Source organism: Schistocerca nitens, chromosome 1 (assembly GCF_023898315.1).
Source record: "Schistocerca nitens isolate TAMUIC-IGC-003100 chromosome 1, iqSchNite1.1, whole genome shotgun sequence".
Lineage (NCBI taxonomy): Eukaryota > Metazoa > Arthropoda > Insecta > Orthoptera > Acrididae > Schistocerca > Schistocerca nitens.
This window is the reverse complement of record NC_064614.1, coordinates 331331191-331354722: the sequence shown is the minus strand read 5'-3', so window position 1 is coordinate 331354722 and position 23532 is coordinate 331331191. Positions and strand designations below refer to the sequence as shown.

Sequence of the window (23532 nt, the reverse complement as noted above, 5' to 3'; positions counted from 1 at the left end):
CAGTACGTGGTTTCCCCGATAAAACGTTTTTGGGATGTGCCACTAACATACGCACTGCCCTCTGTCGCTATCGGGACCTAATCGCTCTTGCTCACGCTCGTCATATGCCTGGACTTTCAGGAGCTCTTTGGCGCAGCCAGGCGTTCGATCGAGTCGATCACGATTACCTGGAAAGGGTACTCCGCAATATAGGCTAAATTCCCCTCAACTGTCGGCGTCTAGTTTCCCAACTACGAGCAGGGCTCTTAATAATCGTTTATGAGCATTCAATCTTCTGCAACGGACACAATACATAAATGTATATTTTGCGTCACGTATGCCCCGCATGACACAAACACTTCCCATTCCGCCATCCATGGCCCACCGCATGTTAGCGGCAAGGGGTTGATTTGTTCCCCATGGCTTGCTGTTCAAGATAAGGTACGAGTACGAGACCCTCACTCTCCTGCGGTGCAGTTGTGGTTTAGATCTGTATCATGCGCCTGACAGAGCGGCAGACCCTTTCATTGGCTCTCATATGGCGTTATGGCGCCGTTGTCCGATGTCCTTACCAGCTTATTGCTGGAGGCCGTTACACCACACACTCTCTCAGCACTTATCCAGCTTTTCGCCACTTCGCCCTCGAGCTACGTCCATACTGTGATACTGCCAGCGCACTTGTTATCCAGCAGCACACGTCACCGAATGTGGTTGAGGGGAAGCATCCCCACGTCAACTGGCGTACCGTTTGGTGATCGGTGTGCGCTCCTTATTCTGATACTGGCATCCAGTTCGCATTGTGCCTTACTGTCAATGGGAAGCAAATGTGACGGTCACGTCTTCACAGGATTCACCTCGCTGACATCCCGTTGCGTCTCGTTTGTGATGTTTTCGACACAGACGAGCGCCCCCTGTTGCGCAGATCGGCAAGAGGTGTCTGGTTTTTGCTGCGACAGATGTTGTCCCTAATTACGAGTAGGACCACTCATCAGATATTTAATCAACTGCTCCTCTTTCAGCATGCAGGATACTTCCCGCAAGTGAAGACGAATTCTGCGAAGTGGATTTGCGAACATGCAGCTCACTGCTTGTTTGCTGATTGCAAGAGTATTTTTCATTTTTGGCAATGCCTTAATGAACGCCATTGTGCAGTTGTCCCAATCCAAAATACAGACAATTTTTCTCCGATTTCTTCAGCAGTGTCTTCCGTAACAAATCCTGTCATGAAGAGTTGCTCCATGCCTCTTTCACACTTAGATCCGATATAATCTCTGTTCATCGGAATTTTCTTCTCGGGAAAAACTATACGTCGGTAGTCTCAATGAGTCAAACGTCTTTCTCCGTTACACATCTCGCGACGCCGGTTTCCTGCTATTCACGGTGGTATTAAAGTAGAAAAAAAACCAGTAGTCAGAGCATCTGCTCACTAAGCTGGACACTCAGGTTCGAATCCCGATCCGTCACAAATTTTCTACTTTTCTCATTGATTTCAATAAATAGCCACTAGTAGATAATATCTTTAATTTACTTGTGTATTTCTTATTGTTATAATCGGTCTGAACTCTTACGACGCTAATCTGTTAACGCACCTCAGCAAATATATACAATGGTTCAAATGGCTCTGAGCACTATGGGACTTAACAGCTATGGTCATCAGTCCCCTAGAACTTAGAACTACTTAAGCCTAACTAACCTAAGGACTACACACAACACCCAGTCATCACGAGGCAGAGAAAATCCCTGACCCCGCCGGGAATCGAACCCGGGACCCCGTGCTCGGGAAGCGAGAACGCTACCGCGAGACCACGAGCTGCGGACAAATATATACATTCTATTCACATACTGTCAATAAGATTTTATATAAAGGCTATTTGCCTTACTTGTCCACACAATGACTTTCGGTAGCTAAAAGCTACACATCCGTAATCAATATTACAACAGCAGTTACGGTAGTTGTATATTTATACATATTTATGTATTTCATTGCATACATTGGTTGTAAGTGTGACTATGCGTCGCAGGGATAAGTTCAGTCAGGTGTAAGGAGAAAAGATACCTGTCAGATATTTGCATATACACAGTTGCGCAGTCCGGAGGCATTCCGCTTTTAACTGATCCTCACATCTCAAGTTATATTTCACTAACGAACTGTTACGGTGTGCTGAGTTGTTACATGTCTATGACAGTATAGCGTATCCTGGAAATCTAAGTTTATATTCCATGCAACAAGATTATAGGCTACGTACATACACTATGTGATCAAAAGTATTCGGACACCTGGCTGAAAATGACTTACAAGTTCCTGGCGCCCTCCACCGGTAGTTCTGGAATTCAATAAGGTGATGGCCCACCCTTAGACTTGATGTCAGCTTCCACTCTCGCAGGCATACGTTCAAACATGTTCTGGTAAGTTTCTTGGGGAATGGCAGCCCATTCTTCATACGGAGTGCTGCAATGAGGAGAGTTATTGATGTCGGTCATTGAGGCCTGGCACGAAGTCGGCGTTCCAAAACATCCCAAAGGCGTTCTATAGGATTCAGGTCAGTAGTCTGAGCAGGTCAGTCCATTACTGGGATGATATTGTTGTGTAACCACTTCGACACGGACCGTGCATTATAAACAGGTGCTCGATTGTGTTGAAAGATGCAATTGCCACCCCGGAATTGCTCGTCAACAGTGGGAAGGAAGAAGGAGATTAAAATATTAATGTAGGTCTGTGCTGTGATAGTGCCACGCAAAACAACAAGGGGTGTAAGCTCCCTTTATGAAAAACACGACCACACCATAAAACCACCGCCTCCGAATTTTACTGTTGGCACTACACACGTTGGTAGAAGACGTTCACCAGGAATTCGCCATACCCATACCCTCCCATCGGATCTTCACATTGTGTACAGTGATTCTTAACTCCACATAACGTTTTTCCTCTGTTCAATCGTCTAATGTTTACGCTGCTTACACCAAGCGAGGCGTCGTTTGTCATTTACCGGCGTGATGTGTGGCTTATGAGCATTCGCTTGACCGTGAAATCCAAGTTTTCTCACCTCTCGTCTAACTGCCATAGTACTTGCAGTGGATCCTGGCGCAGTTTGGAATTCCTGTTTGATGGCCTGGATAATTGTCTGCCTATTATTACGACCCTATTCAACTGTCGGCGGTCTATGTCAGTCAACAGACGAGGTCGGCCTGTATGCTTTTGTGCTCTACGTGTCCTTTCACGTTTCCACTTCACTACCACATCGGAAACAGTGGATCTAGGGATGTTTAGGAGTGTGGAAATGTCGCGTACAGACTTATGACATGAGTGACACTCTACGACCTGACCACGTTCGAAGTCCGTGAGTTCCACACAGCGCCCCATTCCTTTCTCTTACGATGCCTAATTTCTGAGGTCGCTGATATGGAGTACCTGGCAGTAGGCGGCAGCACAATGTACGTAATATGGAAAACGTATGTTTCTGGGGGTGTCCGGATACTTTTGATCACATGGTTTATTAGTTTTTTTTTTTTTTTTTTTTTTTTTTACACTGCGAACGTAAGCAAAACATTTCAAATATTTACAATCCCCACGAAATTTCACAAAACTCTATTAACCCAAGTCGTGGTAGTTATTCAGCAGCAGGCAGCGAGTGTGAGGAATCAGATCTGGAAATATACCATCGCATATTCGGAAAAATATTATCAACTCCATTTCGAAGCCAGCAACACGGGACAAGTGCGAGAACTATCGCAGTCAGCCTAAAGTATCATGCGTCCAAGCTGCTGACAAGAGTAATGTGTATAAGATTGGAATAAAAATTGAGAGTATTGTTGACGATGAGTTTGGCATTCGGAATGGTAATGAAACCAGAGAAAGAGTTGTGAAGTTACGATTTACAATGGAAACAAAACTCAAGAAATTGTAAAACATGTTCATAGGATTTGTCGACCTGGGAATAGCATTTGACAACGCAAATTGATACAAAAGTTTCGGAATCTACATCTACATCCCTACTCCGCAAGCCACCTGACGGTGTGTGGCGGAGGGTACTCTATCGGTTCTCCCTTCTATTCCAGTCTCGTATTGTTCGTGGAAAGAAGGATTGTCGGTATGCCTCTGTGTGGGCTCTAATTTCTGTGATTTTATCCTCATGGTCTCTTCGCGAGATATACTTAGCAGGGAGCAATATACTGCTTGACTCCTCGGTGAAGGTATGTTCTCTAAACTTCAACAAAAGCCCATACCGAGCTATTGAGCGTCTCTCCTGCAGAGTCTTCCAATGGAGTTTATCTATCAACGCTTTCGCGATTACTAAATGATCCTGTAACGAAGCGCGCTGCTCTCCGTTGGATCTTCTCTATCAACCCTATCTGGTACGGATCCTACACTGCTGAGCAGTATTCAAGCAGTGGGCGAACACGTGCACTGTCACCTACTTCCTTTGTTTTCTGATTGCATTTCCTTAGGATTCTTCCAACGAATCTCAGTCTGGCATCTGCTTTACCGACGATCAACTTTATATGATCATTCCATTTTAAATCACTCCTAATGCGTACTCCCAGATAATTTATGGAATTCACTGCTTCCAGTTGCTGACCTGCTATATTGTAGCTAAATGATAAGGGATCTTTCTTTCTATGTATTCGCAGCACATTGCACTTGTCTACATTGAGATTCAATTGCCATTCCCTGCCACATGTGTCAATTCGCTGCAGATCCTCCTGCATTCCAGTACAATTTTCCATTGTTACAACTTCTCGATGTACCACAGCATCATCCGCAAAAAGCCTCAGTGAACATCCGATGTTATCCACAAGGTCATTTATGTATATTGTGAATAGCACCGGTCCTACGACACTCCCCTGCGGCACACCTGAAATCACTCTTACTTCGGAAGACTTCTCTCCATTGAGAATGACATGCGGCGTTCTGTTATCTAGGAACTCTTCAATCCAATCACACAATTGGTCTGATAGTCCATGTGCTCTTACTCTGTTCATTAAACGACTGTGGGGAACGGTATCGAAAGCCTTGCGGAAGTCAAGAAACACGGCATCTACCTGGGAACCCGTGTCTATGGCCCTCTGAGTCTCGTGGACGAATAGCGCAAGCTGGGTTTCACACGATCGTCTTTTTCGAAACCCATACTGATTCCTACAGAGTAGATTTCTAGTCTCCAGAAAAGTCATTATACTCGAACATAATACGTGTTCCAAAATTCTACAACTGATTGACGTTAGAGATATAGGTCTATAGTTCTGCACGTCTGTTCGACGTCCCTTCTTGAAAACGGGGATGACCTGTGCCCTTTTCCAATCCTTTGGAACGCTACGCTCTTCTAGAGACCTTCGGTACATCGCTGCAAGAAGGGGAGAAAGTTTCTTCGCTTACTCCGTGTAAAATCGACCTGGTATCCCATCATGTCCCGCGGCCTTTCCTATTTTGAGCGATTTTAATTGGTTCTCTATCCCTCTGTCGTCTATTTCGATATCTACCACTTTGTCATCTGTGCAGCAATCTGAAAAAAATAAGAGTAAGCAATAGGAAAAGACTAGACCCAAGAGGCAACAACAAGAATAGAAGGTGCTGAACGAAGTACCCGAATTAAAAAGGGTGTAAGACAGGGATGTAATTTTTTTCTCTAAGTGTATAATTTATAAATCAAAGAAGCAATGACGAAAACGAAATAAAAGTTAAAGAGTGAGATTAAAATTCGAGGTGGAAGTGGTAAGTTTCGCTATCGTGACTGAAAGATAAGAAGTAGTTCGGTAATCACAGTTAAATTGATTCCAGAACATGGTATGATTGTAAACCGAAGAAAGACGGAAGGTGCTATGCGTAGCAGAAATTATTTTTGCGATGGACAAAATTGAGGATTTTTAAGTAGATGAAGTAGAGATATTCTGCCCTCTTAGAAGCAAAATAACACATTTCGGAATAAGGATGGAGGACGTAAAATCTAGATTAGCACAGGCAAGTAGGGCATTCCTGGGCCAGGTAATTCTCCTGGTATTGCACATTGGCCTTCCTCTGAGGCTGACATTACTGAGAATGTACGTTAGAGCACAGCCTTGTATGGAAGTGTGTCGTATAGTGTGGGAATATCGGAAAATCGGAGATTCGAAGCAGCTGAGATACAGTGGATGAAAGTAGGAATATAGGGTAGTAATACGATAAGGAATGAGGTTTTCCCCAGAACTGCAAAAGGAATGAACGTATGGAAAACACCGACAAGGTAAAGCGACGGGATGACAGGATTTATGTGAAAACATGTTATACTTTCATTGTAACAGAGGGAGCTGCAGGTCAACACAGAAAAAAGTCGTGTTCTGTATTGCACATAAATCTCAGGTAACGAATATGTGACAAAGAAAGTACAAAATTAAAAAAAGTGCTGTTTACGTAATAGCGCCTCAGCTTTTTTTCTAATGGTTACGCTTATTTCTGGAATTAGTTGTAAAAACGTTAGTAGGCACGTCGAAAAATTGAAATTTCCCCAGACTGCTATATTGGTTGAATTATGCGTGGCTCGATTGCAGCGTTACGGTGCGATCATGTTTTCATGGCTTCATCGAACACAGGGGCGATAATTCTGCAGCAAATCCTCCATCAATTCCGTCATACAGCAGATCCCTCCCAGAGCCCGCTACGAGCGAGATGCAAACTTCTCCAGTGGTGGCGGTCGTCAGCATAGGCTGTAACTACGCCGCTGACGGCGTATCGAAACTTCCGTGCTCAGATTTTATGAGAGTTTCCTTAACCATTGGCTTCAAGCTCCATCGGAAACTTGACGTTACACTGATACTTTACGAAGCTCCGCCAGCTCAGAACTCACCAGCTATTCTATGAATACAGGTACAATATTATCATTCGCACAACGGAAAATAAGTATCCCTCTCGCCTGATAATACTTGTAGATCTTTTATTACAGAAATGAAAGTAAGAATATTTTGTTTTTCACGCAAAATTTCTTCTCAAGTTGAAGTGATCACGTAATCAGCTTTGAAGAATGTTAGTGTTAACGTGAATTTGGCAGATCCTTGGAGTCAGTTCCAAATGGCCTTTAAGGTAGAATCTAGCGGATGGTGATGTGCCAATAAATTTAAGCTTACTGACGACCCTTTCACAGTGCAAGGAGTTCCATTTTTCAGCAATTAACAAAAGAAAGTATTTAAAATTGTACGTTTTATTGTTCATGGTGTCATAGTTGTATTTTTGGTTCAGCATCTCAAGGGAGTCCAAGTTTTCACACCCCAAAATCATAATATCCGACGGGAATGTCAAAACTCTTAGGAAAATCTAGTCAGTGAAGCGAATATAGTTATATTGACTGTCAAAATATTTAATTCTGAATGAAGTTTCCCGTAAATTAAGTTACCCCTAATTGAACCTAATGTCCAGTCCATAATTTTAATTCTGAGGCTCAGGGGGACAAGCTGCAGTTAGATGATTTTCCTGCCAATGTACATATAAAAACTTGACTTTCAGAAACCTGTCCGTAGAAACCTGGTTTACATGCTACTACTGAATATACCATTTCTGTCTGTTTGGATGATTTGAAAATGCATTCAAGTGACCCGAAATTAGTGATCAATTAAATAAAAAAACTAAATCTTGCAACTTCGGCTGTTTTCTACATCAAAACACCTAAAGGTTTTATGGCTGCCAACATTTGTTCCTTCAAGAAATATCTTAGTAGCGCAGTTTGTTAGACATACGGTATTACCAACATTATCACAAAACATGAGTAATAACATCCCATTTCTTCCATCCCGACTAGGCAACATACTCTACAGATGGGGAGAAGATACCTGAGGTCGCTGTCCTCTGAATGAAACGGCTTCTCAAAATTATAAACTGCGTGTTACTGATAAGTCGCATATAAGTACAGTATTTCATAATCACTTTCTGAATATTAAACCAAATAGAAACCTAGTCCCAACAGGGAATCATATATCGCTCTTAGAAAAAAGTGTTCCGAGACTGTTACCTGAAATGCTCCTCCATGATACTGACAAGGTGGAGATTGACTTAATAATTAAATCACTAAAGACCAAGAACTCTCATGGATATGACGGGGTATCTAGCAGAATACTGAAGTATTGTTCTGTGTATGTTAGCCCAGTACTTAGCCATATCTGTAACTTTTCCTTTAGGAGTGGTTGGTTTTCTGAGCGATTAAAGTACTCTGTAGTGAAGCCACTTTATGAAAAAGGAGACAGGGATAATGTTGACAACTTTAGACCTATTTCTATGCCATCGGTGTTCGCTAAAGTTATCGAGAAGGTTGTATATACAAGGTTACTGGAGCATTTAAATTCACATAATTTGCTATCAAATGTACAGTTTGGTTTTAGAAATGGTTTAAGAACTGAAAATGCTATATTCTCTTTTGTCTGTGAGGTTTTGGACGGATTAAATAAAAGGTTGCAAACGCTAAGTGTTTCCTTTGATTTAACGAAGGCTTTTGACTGTGTTCACCACAAAATATTACTGTAGAAGTTGGACCATTATGGAGTAAGGGGAGTAGCTTACAATTGGTTCGCCTCTTACTTTAAGAACAGAAAGCAGAAGGTAATTCTCTGCAATATTGAGAGTGGTAGTGATGTTCAGTCGCAATGGGGCACCGTTAAGTGGGGCGCTCCCCAAGGGTCGGTGCTGGGGCCACTGCTGTTTCTTATTTATATAAATGATATGCCTTCTAGTATTACAGGTGATTCAAAAATATTTCTGTTTGCTGATGACACCAGCTTGGTAGTGAAGGATCTTGTGTGTAATATTGAAACAATATCAAATAATGTAGTTCATGAAATAAGTTCGTGGATTGTGGAAAACAATTTGATGCTAAATCACAGTAAGGCTCAGTTTTTACAGTTTCTAACTCACAATTTAACAAGAACCGATATTTTGATCAGACAGAATGGGCATATTATAAGCGAGACGGAACAGTTCAAGTTCCTAGGCGTTCGGATAGATAGTAAGCTGTTGTGGAAAGCCCATGTCCAGGATCTTGTTCAGAAACCAATTGCTGCTCTATTTACCATTAGAACAGTATCTGAAATAAGTGACAGTTCAACACGAAAAGTAGACTACTTCGCATATTATCATACGCTTAAGTCGTATGGTATTATTTTTTGGAGTAGTTCTTCTGATTCAAAAAGGGTATCTTTGGCTCAAAAACGGGACCCCTATTCAATAGTCTGGGAATTCTGACATTGCCCTCACAGTATATATTTTCTTTGATGTTGTTTGTTGTTAGCAATATTAGCCTATTCCCAAGAGCTAGCAGCTTTCACTCAGTTAATACTAGGCAGAAATTAAATCTGTATGTGGAATGCACGTCCTTGACTCTTGTGCAGAAAGGTGTGCAGTATTCTGCTGCATCCATTTTCAATAAGTTGCCACAAGAACTCAAAAATCTTAGCAGTAGCCCAGTCTTTTAAGTATAAACTGAAGAGTTTTCTCATGGCTCACTCCTTCTATTAGGTCGAGGAGCTCCTGGTAGAGCGAAATAATTAATCAAATTCCAGTGTTACATTGTTGATTTTCTTCATTTAAGCTTACGACTTGTCACCTGAATATGTTTTTTTATATTTCATTTTATCTGTTTCTACTATCGTGTTATAATTTCATGTATTGACTCGTTCCATGACCATGGAGATTTCTTCTTAATTTGGTCCCACGGAACAATAAATAAATAAATAAATAAAATAAAATTGGTGCAAGTGATCACGGAAGTGAGGATTCTAAGGCGTAACAGTGAATCGTGGAGTCACTTGTCATAGCACCAACTCTGCTGACGTGGTGCCATACGCCCAAGGAATTCAGCAGAAAACGACTGTTGATCGGAATTATACCAGAACGGATTCAATAGCCGGCACAATCACCGTCAGTCAAATGCACCAAGATAAATGACCAGAAAGAGAACAGATTCTCTAGTACTGACAGTGGTTTTAGTAGTTAGCCAATTGATTACGGTTTCTGTCGTAGTTTTTAGTGTTAAAAAGTGGTTCCAGTATTAGCATTTTTGTGATATTACCATTTATTAATATACAGTTTATCCAGAAGTATCTTTCGCGCGGGGTAGCCGTGCGGTATAAGGCGCCTTGCCGCGGTTGGCGGGGCTCCCCCCGTCGGAGGTTCGAGTCCTTCTTTGGGTATGGGAGTGTGAGCTTTCCTTAGCGTAAGTTAGTTTAAGTTAGATTAAGTAGTGCATAAGCCTAGGGACCGATGCCCTCAGCAGTTTGGTCCCATAGAACTTATCACAAATTTTCAGAGGTCTTTCCCTGATTACTAACATGCGTCAAGCACAAAATATGAAAGGTAAAATATTCGTGTTTTTTGTACACACACACAGGTAGTTAATAAATTTCGACGTGTGCTCCTTTCATTGCCAAGAGGATATCCAGGCGATATTGCAATTCCACCCACGCGTTTGTCAATATTTCGTGAGTGGTGGATGTTATGACATCAGTAATTCTGCACCGTAATGCTGCAATGCCGTGCAATGGTGTTCGGTGAATCTAATCCTTGACATGACCCTAAAGGAAGTAATCCAGTAATGTCGCATATGGTGAGAGAGGAGGCTCATTAATGGGACCACCAAGCGCGATCTATCTTCCCGAAAATGTTGTATCCAGATAGCCTTAACATCTAAACCTCAATGAGGTGGCGCACCATCTTGTTGGAAAATTAAGTCTGAATGAATACTTCGGGCTCTTCACGAAAGTGTCTCTCAGGGTCTGAATTTTCTGTGCACTGTGTCCAGGCCTACCTGTTCCAGGGAGATCAAAGGTGCCCCTTGTTTCCTTAGACTTGGCATACCGCTTCCTGATGCTTTTATCATCTGGTGGCTGTCTATGGTATGCCGTTTGGAAATTTTTCTGGACTGTTTTTGGTAACTGTGTCTCGCCATACCAAAGGACACATTAGACTTTCTCCTCGTTTGAGAACACATTTCTTACCAATGGTGCCCGATGCCGCTTTTGTTACGTCACTGGGTCCTGAACAAAGTAACAGTAAGTGAATATATACAGAAAAATTTTAATTTGTCACATCCAATAAAAGATGAAAGGTATTTATCTACGTATCATATTTTACGTTTTATGAGCGTTTGAAATCATGGGAAGATATCTGGGACATTCGGTATAATTGTTTTTAAGTAGCAGCTATAAATAACTAATATATACATTTATTATTATCCAGGAAAATGTTCATTGTATGGACTATTTCACCTTGTCAGGTAATAGGTTGTAACTATGAAGAATAAATAAATAAATAAATAAATCTCACTTCTGCATATCATATTTACAATTCAGAAAACGTACGAGGGATAGTCATAAAGTTGTACTTGTCGTCTCTGTAAGTTCAAGCTGCGACTAAAAACTTGAAATTAGCCCTTCTCTATGTATTCATCCTCCCGATGATGGATGTGTTGGCCGAGACATTGTTTGCAGAAGTTTCAGTTTGGATGTTCAGGACAGTTCTATCCCTATAATCGGGTCTTTTCGTCATTCTGAAAATGTCGGACATGCAATTCACTCTGTCCTGTGCAGAACCACACCGAAGAGACAAAGAAACCAGTACCCCTGCCTAATAGTACATAGTCCCCGCGAGCACGCTGAAGTGCCGCGACGCGACACGGCATGGACCCGACTAATTTCTGAAGCAGTGTGAAGGTGGCTGACACCATGAATCCTGCAGCGCTGCCCATAAATCGGTAAGATTACGAGGGTGTGAAGATCTCTTCTGAACAACACGTTGCAACATACCAGATACGCTCAGTAATATTCAAGTTTGGGGAGTTTGGTAGCCGGTGGAAGTATTTAAACACAGAATGGTGTTCCTGGAGTCCCTCTGTAGCAATTCTGCATGTGTGGGCGCCGCTCTGTTCTGCTGGAATTGCCAATGTCCGTCGGAATGCGCAATGGACGTGAGTGGGTGCAGGTGATCAGACAGGACGCTTACGCACCTTTCACCTATCAGAGTCGTATCTAGGCGTACCAGGGGTCCCATGTCACTCCAGCTGCACACGCTCTACACCATTACAGAGCCTCCAGCAGCTTAAACAGTCCTCTACTGACATGCAGGGTCCACGGATTCATGAGGTTGTCTCCATATCCGTACACGTCGATCTGCTCAATATAATTTCAAACGAGAGTCGTCCGACCAGACAACATGTTTCCAGTCATCGATAGTCCAGTATCGGTTGTGACGGGCACAGGTGAGGTGTAATGCTTTTTCGCCGTGCGATAATCATGGGTACACGATTGGGCCTTCGGCTCCGAAACCCCATATCAACGATGTTGCGTTGAATGGTCCGTGCTCTGATACTTGTTGATGGCTCAGCACTGAAATCTGCAGGAATTTGCGGAAGGGTTGCATGTCTGTGACAGTTATCTTGTCAACGTTGGTCCAGTTTTTCCAGGATCTTTTTCCAGCAGCCTCGATGTTTTATCGCATTCCTGATATTCACGGTACACTCATGAAATGGCCTTACGGGAAAATCCCCACTTCCTCGTTACCTCAGACATGCAGCGTCCCTTCAATAGTGCGCCGACTGTAACACGTTCAAACGCACTAAAATGTTGATAACCTGCCATGGTAGCAGCAATAACCGATCTAACAACTGCGCCAGACACTTGTCTTGTACAGACGTTGCCGACCGGAGCGCCGTATTCTGCCTTTTTACATATATCTGTATTTGAATACTAATGCCTATACTAGTTTCTTTGGCACTTCAGTGTAGCAGGGCACTGTCGTGGAACTATAATACATCGTTGGACAGTTTCCCATGACATTTCGTCTTGTCAGCCCCCCGTAACAGCAGATCTTGGTAGTACACTCCAGTAACCGTTTTCCTATTACGAGTATAAGCTGTGTGCATCACGCCGTTGTCAAGCGCAAAATACACTCAAGAGGATCTTGTTATTGTGGTTCGCTTTTCGCCCTTCTGAGCGGTGTTCAATGCATAGGTTTCCAGTGCTTGTCTATATCTCTTTTGTGTCGGATCATAGTAGGCCCATCGACACCATCCGACCGCCGTGTCATCCTCAGAGGAGGATGCGGATAGGAGGGGCGTGGGGTCAGCACACCGCTCTCCCGGTCGTAATGATGGAATTCTTGAACGAAGCCGCTACTATTCGGTCGAGTAGATCCTCAATTGGCATCACGAGGTTGAGTGCACCCCGAAAAATGGCAACAGCGCATGGCGGCCTGGATGGTCACCCATCCAAGTGTCGACCACGCCCGACAGCGCTTAACTTCGATAATCTCACGGGAACCGGTGTATCCACTGCGGCAAGACCGTTGCCACATTCCACTCCTAAGGGAATAAAATAGGAGATATAAAGCTGTTCGGAATTCTTTCAGAAAGAAAGCATTTTTCAAGATATATCTATGAAAATTTGTATTAGACTTCTCTGTCGAAAGACGTATTTCCCTGTTTTTGGAAATTCGACCTCTAAGGAGGTGCAATAGAAGATGATAATTTTTAAGAATATACATTGATATATTAAAAAAATTACAGCTAACTCTATGAAAATTGGTATTTCTCTTCTCGATTAGATAATAAAGAAATATGTGTCAGGGAATGAAAGTTTTTGTGGGAATGTTACCACAAGAACGCAAAAGTCATCAGTAACCAAAACCCTGGACTCCAGATACCTAAATCTCTTTCTGGCTAGAAGTACATTCGGAAAAGACCATACTTCTGGGGCCTTAATTAGCGTGAAAAGTTTAGAAGGTTTTGCAACTTGTGAACAACTCAAAATTCAATTAATTAGAAACAATTAAAAGCCTGTGCAGGCCGTACAATCTGCGGGCACTTACCTGGTTGTAAATATTTTGCTTTCTACCCATTTAAGTGCCACATAGTATATTACAGCTGTAGGGAATATATTGTTATTTCCTCAGATACAGAATTTTATGGTAAGTAAAATGCTATACATTTTTAAAAACATTTATATAACATGTTGCAGATCAGCCATACTTCGCCGGTCATGCACCATCTTATACCTTGAAACAGAAAAAGATATTTTACCATAGAAAATGTGATATTTGCAAATTTACCGAGTTCGTTGTTGTCTTAACAGTTTTACCTATCGTAGAAATGGAAATTTTTGGTAGTTTCCAGTAGCTCCAACGGTAAAATATATTTAAAACTTAATTTCTGCTTAATACGATTTCATCTGCTGCTTATGCGTGTGTAATACAGTAATAATGTAACAGATATACTATTAAATATGGTACTGACAAGATTTTTTTCGATGAAAAAGTTTTCAATTTCAATATAGTAACTTGGAAGGCGAGACGCTAATGTTTCGGAGCAAGTTTTAGTCTTTCATTCAAGACTACAGCAAATAAAAAGTAAATGCCGTCATTTAAAACGGAATAAGAAAATATATTAAATCTTCGTTACAAGCGGAAGTCTGAAAAAGCTACCGAGGTATAACACTTGTTGTGTCTATTTCATAGAGCATAGACACAATGAGGTAGCTAGGTGCACGCTAAACTAACGCAGACGGGCTTGAAGTTCTGGAACATGAGACTTATTAATGAATAAGAGGAAAAGTACGTAGATGCGTTTAATGCTTATCTTTATTCTCTTGTTGGAATACATCTCTCTTGAATATTAGTACGCTATTAGCACTGATACAATTGGCGCCTTGCTAGGTAGTAGCTAGGGACTAAACTGAAGGCTATTCTATCTGTCTCTCGGCCAATGAGAGGAAAGCTTCGTACGTCTGGTCGCAAGCTATGTCTTCCGTACAACTGGGACGAGGTCTAGTCCGTGTCTTGTGACCTGCCATGTGGTGGCGCTAGGATTGCGATTACACAGTGGCGACACGCGGGTCCGACATGTACTACAGGACCGCGGCCGATTTAAGTTACCACCTAGCAAATGTGTCTGGCGGTGACACCACATTCCTCCCCCGCAAATCGGCGAACGGTCGTGAGATAAGGCTTCCGCCCGCCGTGGGGAGGACCCCATGTTAACGTATGCGATGAGGTGGGGATCCTAACAACAGGCGAGGCTGTGCCACCCGCACCCGGCCATTCGGTCCGAGGGGAGCTAGGAAACGCCTGCAAACCTAGTCCAGGGTGCACGTCAACATGCGGTGTATGCGCACGTAATGATACAAGAGGGGCCGAAGGGTCGACCTCCATGTGGTCGGAGTACCCGACGGACGAAGACATCTGGTCCGGAGCGGTCAAGAGTTCCACGGCGGAGGACGGCTGGTCACGGGAAGCGAGCGGCGGCGCGTGACCCAGGGAGGCGCGTGGCGGCTGCAGCGAAGCGTCCACTGCTGGCGGCGCCGGCGGCGGCTGCGGCGGCTGCTGCGGCGGCGGCGCGACGCCATGGGGCAAAATGGAAGGCAGCGTCGGTAACACCTGGGGATGAGGCGAGCCAGTAGATGGGTCCCCAAGGCGCTGACCTGACGGCTCCGTCGCTGAAAGCAGACGGGGAGCGGCAGAACCCAGGCGACGACAGAGGCGCAGCTGATTGAGATGCCGACGCACCTCACCAGAGGCCCCCAAAACCAAATACATCGCGCGGCCGAGGCAGCGAAGAATGCGCCCTGCGAGCCAACGCCGTGAACCGCGATAGGTGCGATAATAGACAACGTCGCCAGGAGCAAAAGCAGGAGTCTGCCGCTGCACAGGAACCTGATGCGGCGGATGCAGCAAAGACATCAGGGTGCGATGAGGACGACCATGGAGCAATTCAGCCGGCGAGCAACCATCGCGGGGCTGAGAGCGATACGAAGACAAAAAGAGCAACAATGCGTCCTCCCGAGAAGGCGACTCTTTCAATTTCAACATCTGTGACTTGAAAGTCCGGACCAATCGTTCTGCGGCACCGTTGGACTGAGGCAAAAACGGCGCGGATGTCAGATGTTGAATACCATTGGCCATGCAGAACGATTGAAATTCTGCGGACATGAATTGTGGGCCATTGTCGGAAACAATAGTCTGCGGAAGACCCTCAATGCAAAAGATAGCAGACAAGGCTTGGATTGTGGCAGAAGACGTCGTGGAAGACATCCGGACAACAAAAGGAAAATTACTGAAAGCATCGACGACAACCAACCATCGAGCATTCCAGAATGGACCAGCAAAATCGATGTGCAAGCGTTGCCAAGGGGAAGTGGCTTTCGGCCATGCAAAGAATTTCCGCGGCGGTGCGGATTGTTGTTCGGTACACGCCACGCAAGAGGAGCACATATTCGTAATCGCCGCATCGATTCCGAACCAAGTACAGTGCTGACGAGCAAGTTGTTTCGTACGCACTATACCCCAATGTCCTTGGTGAAGAAGCTTTAAGACAGAGGACTGTAACGATCGTGGGACCACGACTCGGGATTGATCATTATCAGAACGCAACAACAAAACACCACGTCGTACAAAAAGTCTCTCCTTGTGAGCAAAAAAACGGCGAACCAAAGGATCCTCGATCCGTGACTTTGACAAGGGCCATTGCGTAGCAACAAAACGCAAAACAGTAGCAAGGACAGGGTCAGCAGCTGTGGCTGTAGCTACACGACGAAAATCCATCGGAAACGATGCGACCACGTCATCGGTTTCTGAATCAATGAACATGCAAGCAAGTTCGGAAGAATCGAATGCTTTATCCTCAGCAACAGGCAAACGGGACAACGCATCAGCGTTTCCGTGCTGAGCAGTGGACCGATACAAGATATCGTAGCGGTACTGCGAGAGAAAAAGTGACCAGCGAATGAATTTCGGCGCTGTACGTGGAGGTACAGGCTTGTTCGGATGAAAAAGCGATGTCAAAGGTTTGTGGTCCGTGATGATTGTAAAGTGACGACCATACAAGAAGTCATGGAACGTGGTAACCCCAAACACGAGAGCTAAAGCTTCTTTCTCTTTTTGTGAATAAATTCGTTGCGCAGATGAGAGCAATTTGGACGCAAAGGCAATAGGGCGATCATGCGAGCCATCCTTGTGCGCAAGCACAGCACCGATCCCGAAATCCGATGCATCTACCATCAACAAAAGGGGTTTTCGGGGATCGAATGGCGTAAGGCAAGTATTTGAAAGTAACGCCGATGTCAACTGGCGAAAGGCGCGTTCGCATTCCGTCGTCCAGACGAACGGAACACCTTTACGGCGTAAGCGATGAAGCGGAGCTGAAATGGAAGAAGCATTGCGCACAAACCTGTTTGGAATTAATGCTAAAAGAAAGCAGGTGTGGATGCACACCCGAATGGCAGTCTTTTGAAGCGAGACAAGCCAAGATGCGTTTTTACCACCAAGACGCGCTGGGATTCTTCGTCCACAGGTATCTGCAAGTACGCATCTGCTAGGTCCAATTTTGAAAAATAGTTTCCCGGGCACAGTTTGTCAAAAAGATCTTCCGGGCGGGGCAAAGGAAAAGTAGCAGTCACAAGTTGTGGATTCACAGTCGCCTTGAAGTCCACACAAAGTCTCAATTTTCCGGAAGGTTTTGGCAAAATTACTAAGGGTGAGGCCCAGAGAGAAGCCTGCACACGTTCAATTACACCTTGAGATTCTAAATCGTGTAATGTTCTGGCGACCTCATCACGCAATGCGTGGGGAACATTGCGCGCTCTGAAAAATTTCGGTTGCGCGTTGTCTTTCAGTTCCAATTGTGCAGCATAGTTCTTAGCGCAACCAAGGCCCGGTGCAAAAATGTCTGCAAATTCTTCACAAAGACTAGAAACACTGGCGGAAGGCACAGTCTGAGTCACTGATAGGACCTGATTTACTATAGACAAATTAAATAATTGAAACAAATCTAAACCAAACAAGTTCACTGCAGTAGAAGAACGAAGAACGTAAAATGATACAAGTTTTGTTTGTCCCTTGTATGTTGCAAGAAGGCTGCACTGTCCTAACACAGGTATATGCTGTCCTGAGTAACTAGTTAACTTAACATTTGCGGCACGCAATGGCTGTTGGCCCAGTTGTATGTACGTGTCGTGATTGAGCAATGAAACTGCAGCTCCGGTATCGAGCTGGAAGGGGATCACTTTGCCTTCAAAGTCTAAGTCCACAAAAAGTTTATTGTCCTGTTGACGACAAGAGCGACTGTCACGTGCAATTGGAACTGATACAGGTACAGAAGCACTTGCGACTTTACGGGATTTGCGGCGACGTCGACGCACTCTGTTTGTGGGACGAACACAGTCACTGATAGCTAAAGTGTCACTGGACGGGTGGGAATGAACGACATGAATGTCCATGGGTGAAGGTCCACGAGCCTGATTGTCCTGGGTTCGATTCCGGCGCGAAGCAAAGGGCCTGGAAGTATTTTGATTGTCCGATCTAAGCTTTTTCTGGCAAACACTTTGAACATGTCCCTTCTTGTGACAGTAAAAGCAAATAGCTTGGCGTGACGGGCAATTTTCACGCGAATGTCTAGTTGCACACCTCGGGCATGATTTCACTGCAGTTGCTTGCTTACGCGGCGCACGTGTTTGCGAGCTAGGCTGCCGCTGCTGTGCGGACGGGCGCGAGGGCCGTGTAGCGTCCCGGGCAGCGCGGCCGGCGGGCCGGTTAATGTGACACACGGCTGGCGAAGTTTCAAATGATTCCTGAGCAAAGTCAAATGTGTCTTGCCTATCCAATATGTCTATCACTTGTTGAAGGGAGGGATTAACTAGTTTCAAAATCTGTTCCCTTATGCGAACATCAGAAACGTTCTGTGCTATTGCATCACGCACCATAGTGTCTGAATAAGGAAGTCCACAGTCACATTCAAATGCACACTCCCTAGTAAGTCCTTGCAAAGTTACTACCCACTCCCTATTAGTCTGACCGGCCGTACGTTTTGTACGAAAGAACGTATACCGTTTTGCAACTACATTTACTGTTTCTTTGAAATAGGCATCCAAAGCAGACAAAATTTCTTCGTAGGACAGAGTTGCTACGTCGCGTCGGGGAAACAATTTCACAATCACACGGTAGGTAGACACACCGACACAAGAAAGCAAAAACGGCTGCCGCTCATTACCTTGAATTCTGTAGGCTGCTAGATGGAAGGCAAATTGTCGGGACCACTCAGTCCACGACTCTTGAGCTGCGTCAAAACAACGAAACGGAGGTGCAACAGCGTTTTGTGGCAGCGGTAGCGAAGAAGCGGCGGCTGCCGCATCGGTTGGCAGCGCACGTTGACCCTGGACGAGCTGTCCGAGGGCTTCCAATAACGCCTGCGTCTGCTGATTCTGCAAGCGAAAAAATTCGGACAGTACATCTGGAGATTGTGGCGAAGCCATGACACAAGCAAATCAGAGCAAAGTACAATCAATTTATGCAACGTGGGCGCGGCACCACTCCTCGGCGCCAAATAATGTTGTGTCTATTTCATAGAGCATAGACACAATGAGGTAGCTAGGTGCACGCTAAACTAACGCAGACGGGCTTGAAGTTCTGGAACATGAGACTTATTAATGAATAAGAGGAAAAGTACGTAGATGCGTTTAATACTTATCTTTATTCTCTTGTTGGAATACATCTCTCTTGAATATTAGTACGCTATTAGCACTGATACAATTGGCGCCTTGCTAGGTAGTAGCTAGGGACTAAACTGAAGGCTATTCTATCTGTCTCTCGGCCAATGAGAGGAAAGCTTCGTACGTCTGGTCGCAAGCTATGTCTTCCGTACAACTGGGACGAGGTCTAGTCCGTGTCTTGTGACCTGCCATGTGGTGGCGCTAGGATTGCGATTACACAGTGGCGACACGCGGGTCCGACATGTACTACAGGACCGCGGCCGATTTAAGTCACCACCTAGCAAGTGTGGTGTCTGGCGGTGACACCACAACACTCTCTCGTACTTTGAAAAGTTTTCTTATAGTACACACGCGAAACTTTTTGTGTAATTTGTGAATAAAGTTTGAATTTCTTTACTACATTCAGGATTTTTATTATTATTTTCGAAACTGTTATGTTTCCTGTGAACTTTGTTTCCTGAAATATAAGCCGCTTATGATGGCTTCAGTTGTCTTACCAAGCATTATTTTCACTTGTTTTCAGTATACTTTTTCAGTTGCCATTTAACAGACCGAACCGTCTAAACTTTTCTCAAAAATACATGAGTTTCTCAACCTAATAATAGCCATATAATTGCAACACAAATCGTTGCTGCAAATAATCTTTACTTGACCTTTGTGCTCTTTTATAAAAAAATAATACTAAACGATGAATAACAAACACAGAGCGCAGCATTTGAGGAAAGGGCGACTTTCTCTAAAAAATTCTCGATAACTACGGTCTACAATGTTTAGATACGTACAGCAAATGACAGTCTATCAAGTTCAGAAGTGACGATCCATGAAGCCAAACTACCTTAATTTTCTTCTGAAATAAGCAGAGTTGAAACGAAATGTAGTTTACCTCTATTGGCGTAAAAACAACAAACGAAATTTTAAACTGGTATGAAAGTCAGTTTTGAATACAGGAAACCTAAAATTCAGAGACCATTCTGTGCAAACCTCATATGTCTTGTAAAAAAAGAAGCGCACTCGTACAAAGCTTTGTTCTGTCTTTTGCCACCTTCAGTTTGAACACAAACTGACCAACTAACAGAAACACGGCAGACGCAACAATTGTAAATTAACATGCATGCTGAAATACGGCAAAGAAGTACGAAGAACACTGAGTAAAAAAACGCAACACGGAACTAAATTAAAATTTTGTTTCTGAGAGGATCCGTTGTCTCTAACTATTTTATAAAAGAAAACATGGTCCGTTGTAGACCGTAGTGTTGCCGTTCTTTATTTAAATCATGTGGTTCAAATGGCTCTGAACACTATGGGCCTCAACAACTGAGGTCATCAGTCCCCTAGAACTTAGAACTACTTAAACCTAACTAACCTAAAGACATCACACACATCCATGCCCGAGGCAGGATTCGAACCTGCGACCGTAACAGATTCGCGGTTCCGGACTGAAGCGTCTAGAACCACTCGGCCACTGCAGCCGGCTAAATCATGTGATTAGCTAATTTCTACCACTAGTCATTTTCAACATATAATGTTAAGCATTACACAGTGCAATCATCAGGCCCTTTTGCCTTGCACGTACAAAACCAGACGTCGAATTCCATAATTACATCAGGACTGAATCCACATCCAAAAACGATACAACGTCACATGAAAGGATGATGTAATATTTTTTATGTGGGTTCAGTCCTAATGTAATTACGGAATATGACGTCTGGGTTCGAATGATGATTGCAATTTGTAATACATGACACTATGTGCTGAAAATGACTTATTGTAGAAATTAGCTAATCGTACAATTTCAATAAAGAACGGTAACATTACTCTCTACAAGGGGGCATGTTTTCTTCTACAAAAGTAAATATTTGTAAGACGTAAGTAATTGCCTATGATAAAGGAAAGTTAAGAAGCAGATTCATATTCGAAAATGACTACTAGAAGAGAATTCATTTTATTGTTAAGAAAATAAATTAATTGAAGTTGAACCAATTGTGGGTACAAAGTATAGTTGATAGAGCAAAAACTGTCTTGAGGAAGATAATAAGGGCTTTAGGATAAACAGGACACGGGGTCACACTGGTTTGCCACTTGCTGCTGTGGCCATATAATGAAATTCGAATACCCTTAAGAGAGAATCAAAAAATGGACGAGCTTTTGCTAAGGAACGACTGCCACAGCTATGAAATAAACTGAAAGGGTAGGCCGAAGACAGCGCTAACCCTGAATCTAGTGAGGATTAATGCGATCCTCTTGTCTGTTGTGTTTTGAAATGCACCGCAAGCCAGCAGAAAGTAATTCCACATGTACCGACAGAAAACACACTCTACTACATAAATCGCATTGTCTTACCGCACTTCTGTTCATATCTTTGAAATTAGCCAAATATACAACAGGCTTACATAAAATACGCTTTATTCCATCGATCCCTTCTGTTAAGAGAAGGTTGAAGGAATATTGCACACCATATTCTGATAATAATCACTAAAGGTGATTTTTGTTGTTACAGGTTGATCTGGTTGATGCCGATTAAGATGTGTGAGACACGTAATTCAGCCTGACGCCCTAAGACAAAACCGAGTACTAGAAGATATAGCTTGAGTCCGTATTCATCGAGACAGCTGAGTCCCCACTGGAACAATAATCTTCGACTATAATTTTCAAATTCATAATGTGATGAACCTCATTTGTAATTTAGGTGGCATCCACGTACAAAATTCTCTAGATTTTCTTGTATCTCATATAGCACCTAACGAAGGAGATGTAGAACATCTACCAAACCTTGTGTTCTGGCCCTGACATGATGCAGCTTAACATGGAGAGAGTTTTTAGCAGCTCCATCTGTGTTGAAAAATTACATTTTGCTAGTAGGGGAACCATGTAGAGCTCGTACATGAAATACATCTAGGGACTCACACCGTTTACTCGCCAAAAGTACGTCTCGAAAATGTAAAAGGAAATTTCCATCCAAGCCTAAACTTCGAATCATATTTTTGGCCTGCATATTCCCGACGTTCGTTCTTGATTCAGGTGACTGACACTATTTCATCATTTTACGAAAGAAATATGTCCCTCTAAGAAGTTCTGCTGATAAAACTAGTCACAAATTTCTCATTGCTAAACCTGGATTTCTTTAGAACAACTTGTTTCTTTTACCTTAACAGCTATTCCGCTCGCAGATAAGACTAGTAAACATATGCCTATCGGATGGCGCAGAGGCTGCAAAAGTTAATGGTCTGAACCTAATCTCCGGAATGACGATAGCATATTCGCATTAACTGCCTATTTTTTACGGAGCCCTGGTCTGCGGCTTTATCCGTAACTGGGATTATCTGTTATTGCTCAGCACTGCCGGCCCGCTGGAGAACAATGCCGATTCGCTGGCGAATTGCCGTGTACAACTGTTACCCCGCAGTAACGACCCACTCGAAGCACTAAACAGCGCAGTTGCATCAGATCCGCAGCCGACCGCTTATTTGATTACTAATTATATCGTAGACAACAGTTTCATTGTCGGATTGTGCTGCTAGCTTGGAATGAGGCTAATTTTCTTGCGCTAATCGTAAATATTATTTTCTCGCCTAGCCTGCAGCTTAAGCAGGGCAATCCACTGAGACACTATCAGTAAAGTAAAAGGAGTTTTATGAGATGACACTGGGGTCAGTGAAAATAGTTGTCTGAACACACCTGTTTACGCTAATACGAGGATTGGATCTTTAATAGTGACAACTATTTATTTACAGCTCGTACAAAATAGATAACTTCAAAAATGGCTCTGAGTACTAAGGGACTTAACTCCTGAGGTCATCAGTCCCCTAGAACTTAGAACTACTTAAACCTGACTAACCTAAGGGCATCATACTCATCCATGCCCGAGGCGCGGTTCCAGACTGAAGCGCCTAGAACCGCCCAGCTACCCCGGCCGGCAAAATATATACGTGTTTCAAATTTTTACTGACCTTCAAAGTAGTCAGCAGAATTGTGTATAACCCGTTGCCAGCGATGTGGAAGTCGTAGGATACTCTTAGTAGTCCCAGTCGTGTTGACAGTTCGAGCGGCGCGGCCTGTTGCCCGAAGAATATGTAG

At 43.6% G+C, this 23532-nt stretch overlaps 1 protein-coding gene across 1 annotated transcript in view; it reads left to right on the top strand.

Moving 5' to 3' along the window:
• The window catches only part of LOC126245844 (uncharacterized), a 37122-nt gene extending 15143 nt beyond the window's left edge, over positions 1 to 21979 (top strand). The window contains exon 2 of the mRNA XM_049948353.1: positions 21956 to 21979. Coding sequence (XP_049804310.1) covers positions 21956 to 21979 — 24 coding nt within the window. The remainder of the gene's footprint in view (positions 1 to 21955) is intronic.
• The last annotated feature ends 1553 nt before the right edge of the window (positions 21980 to 23532 follow it).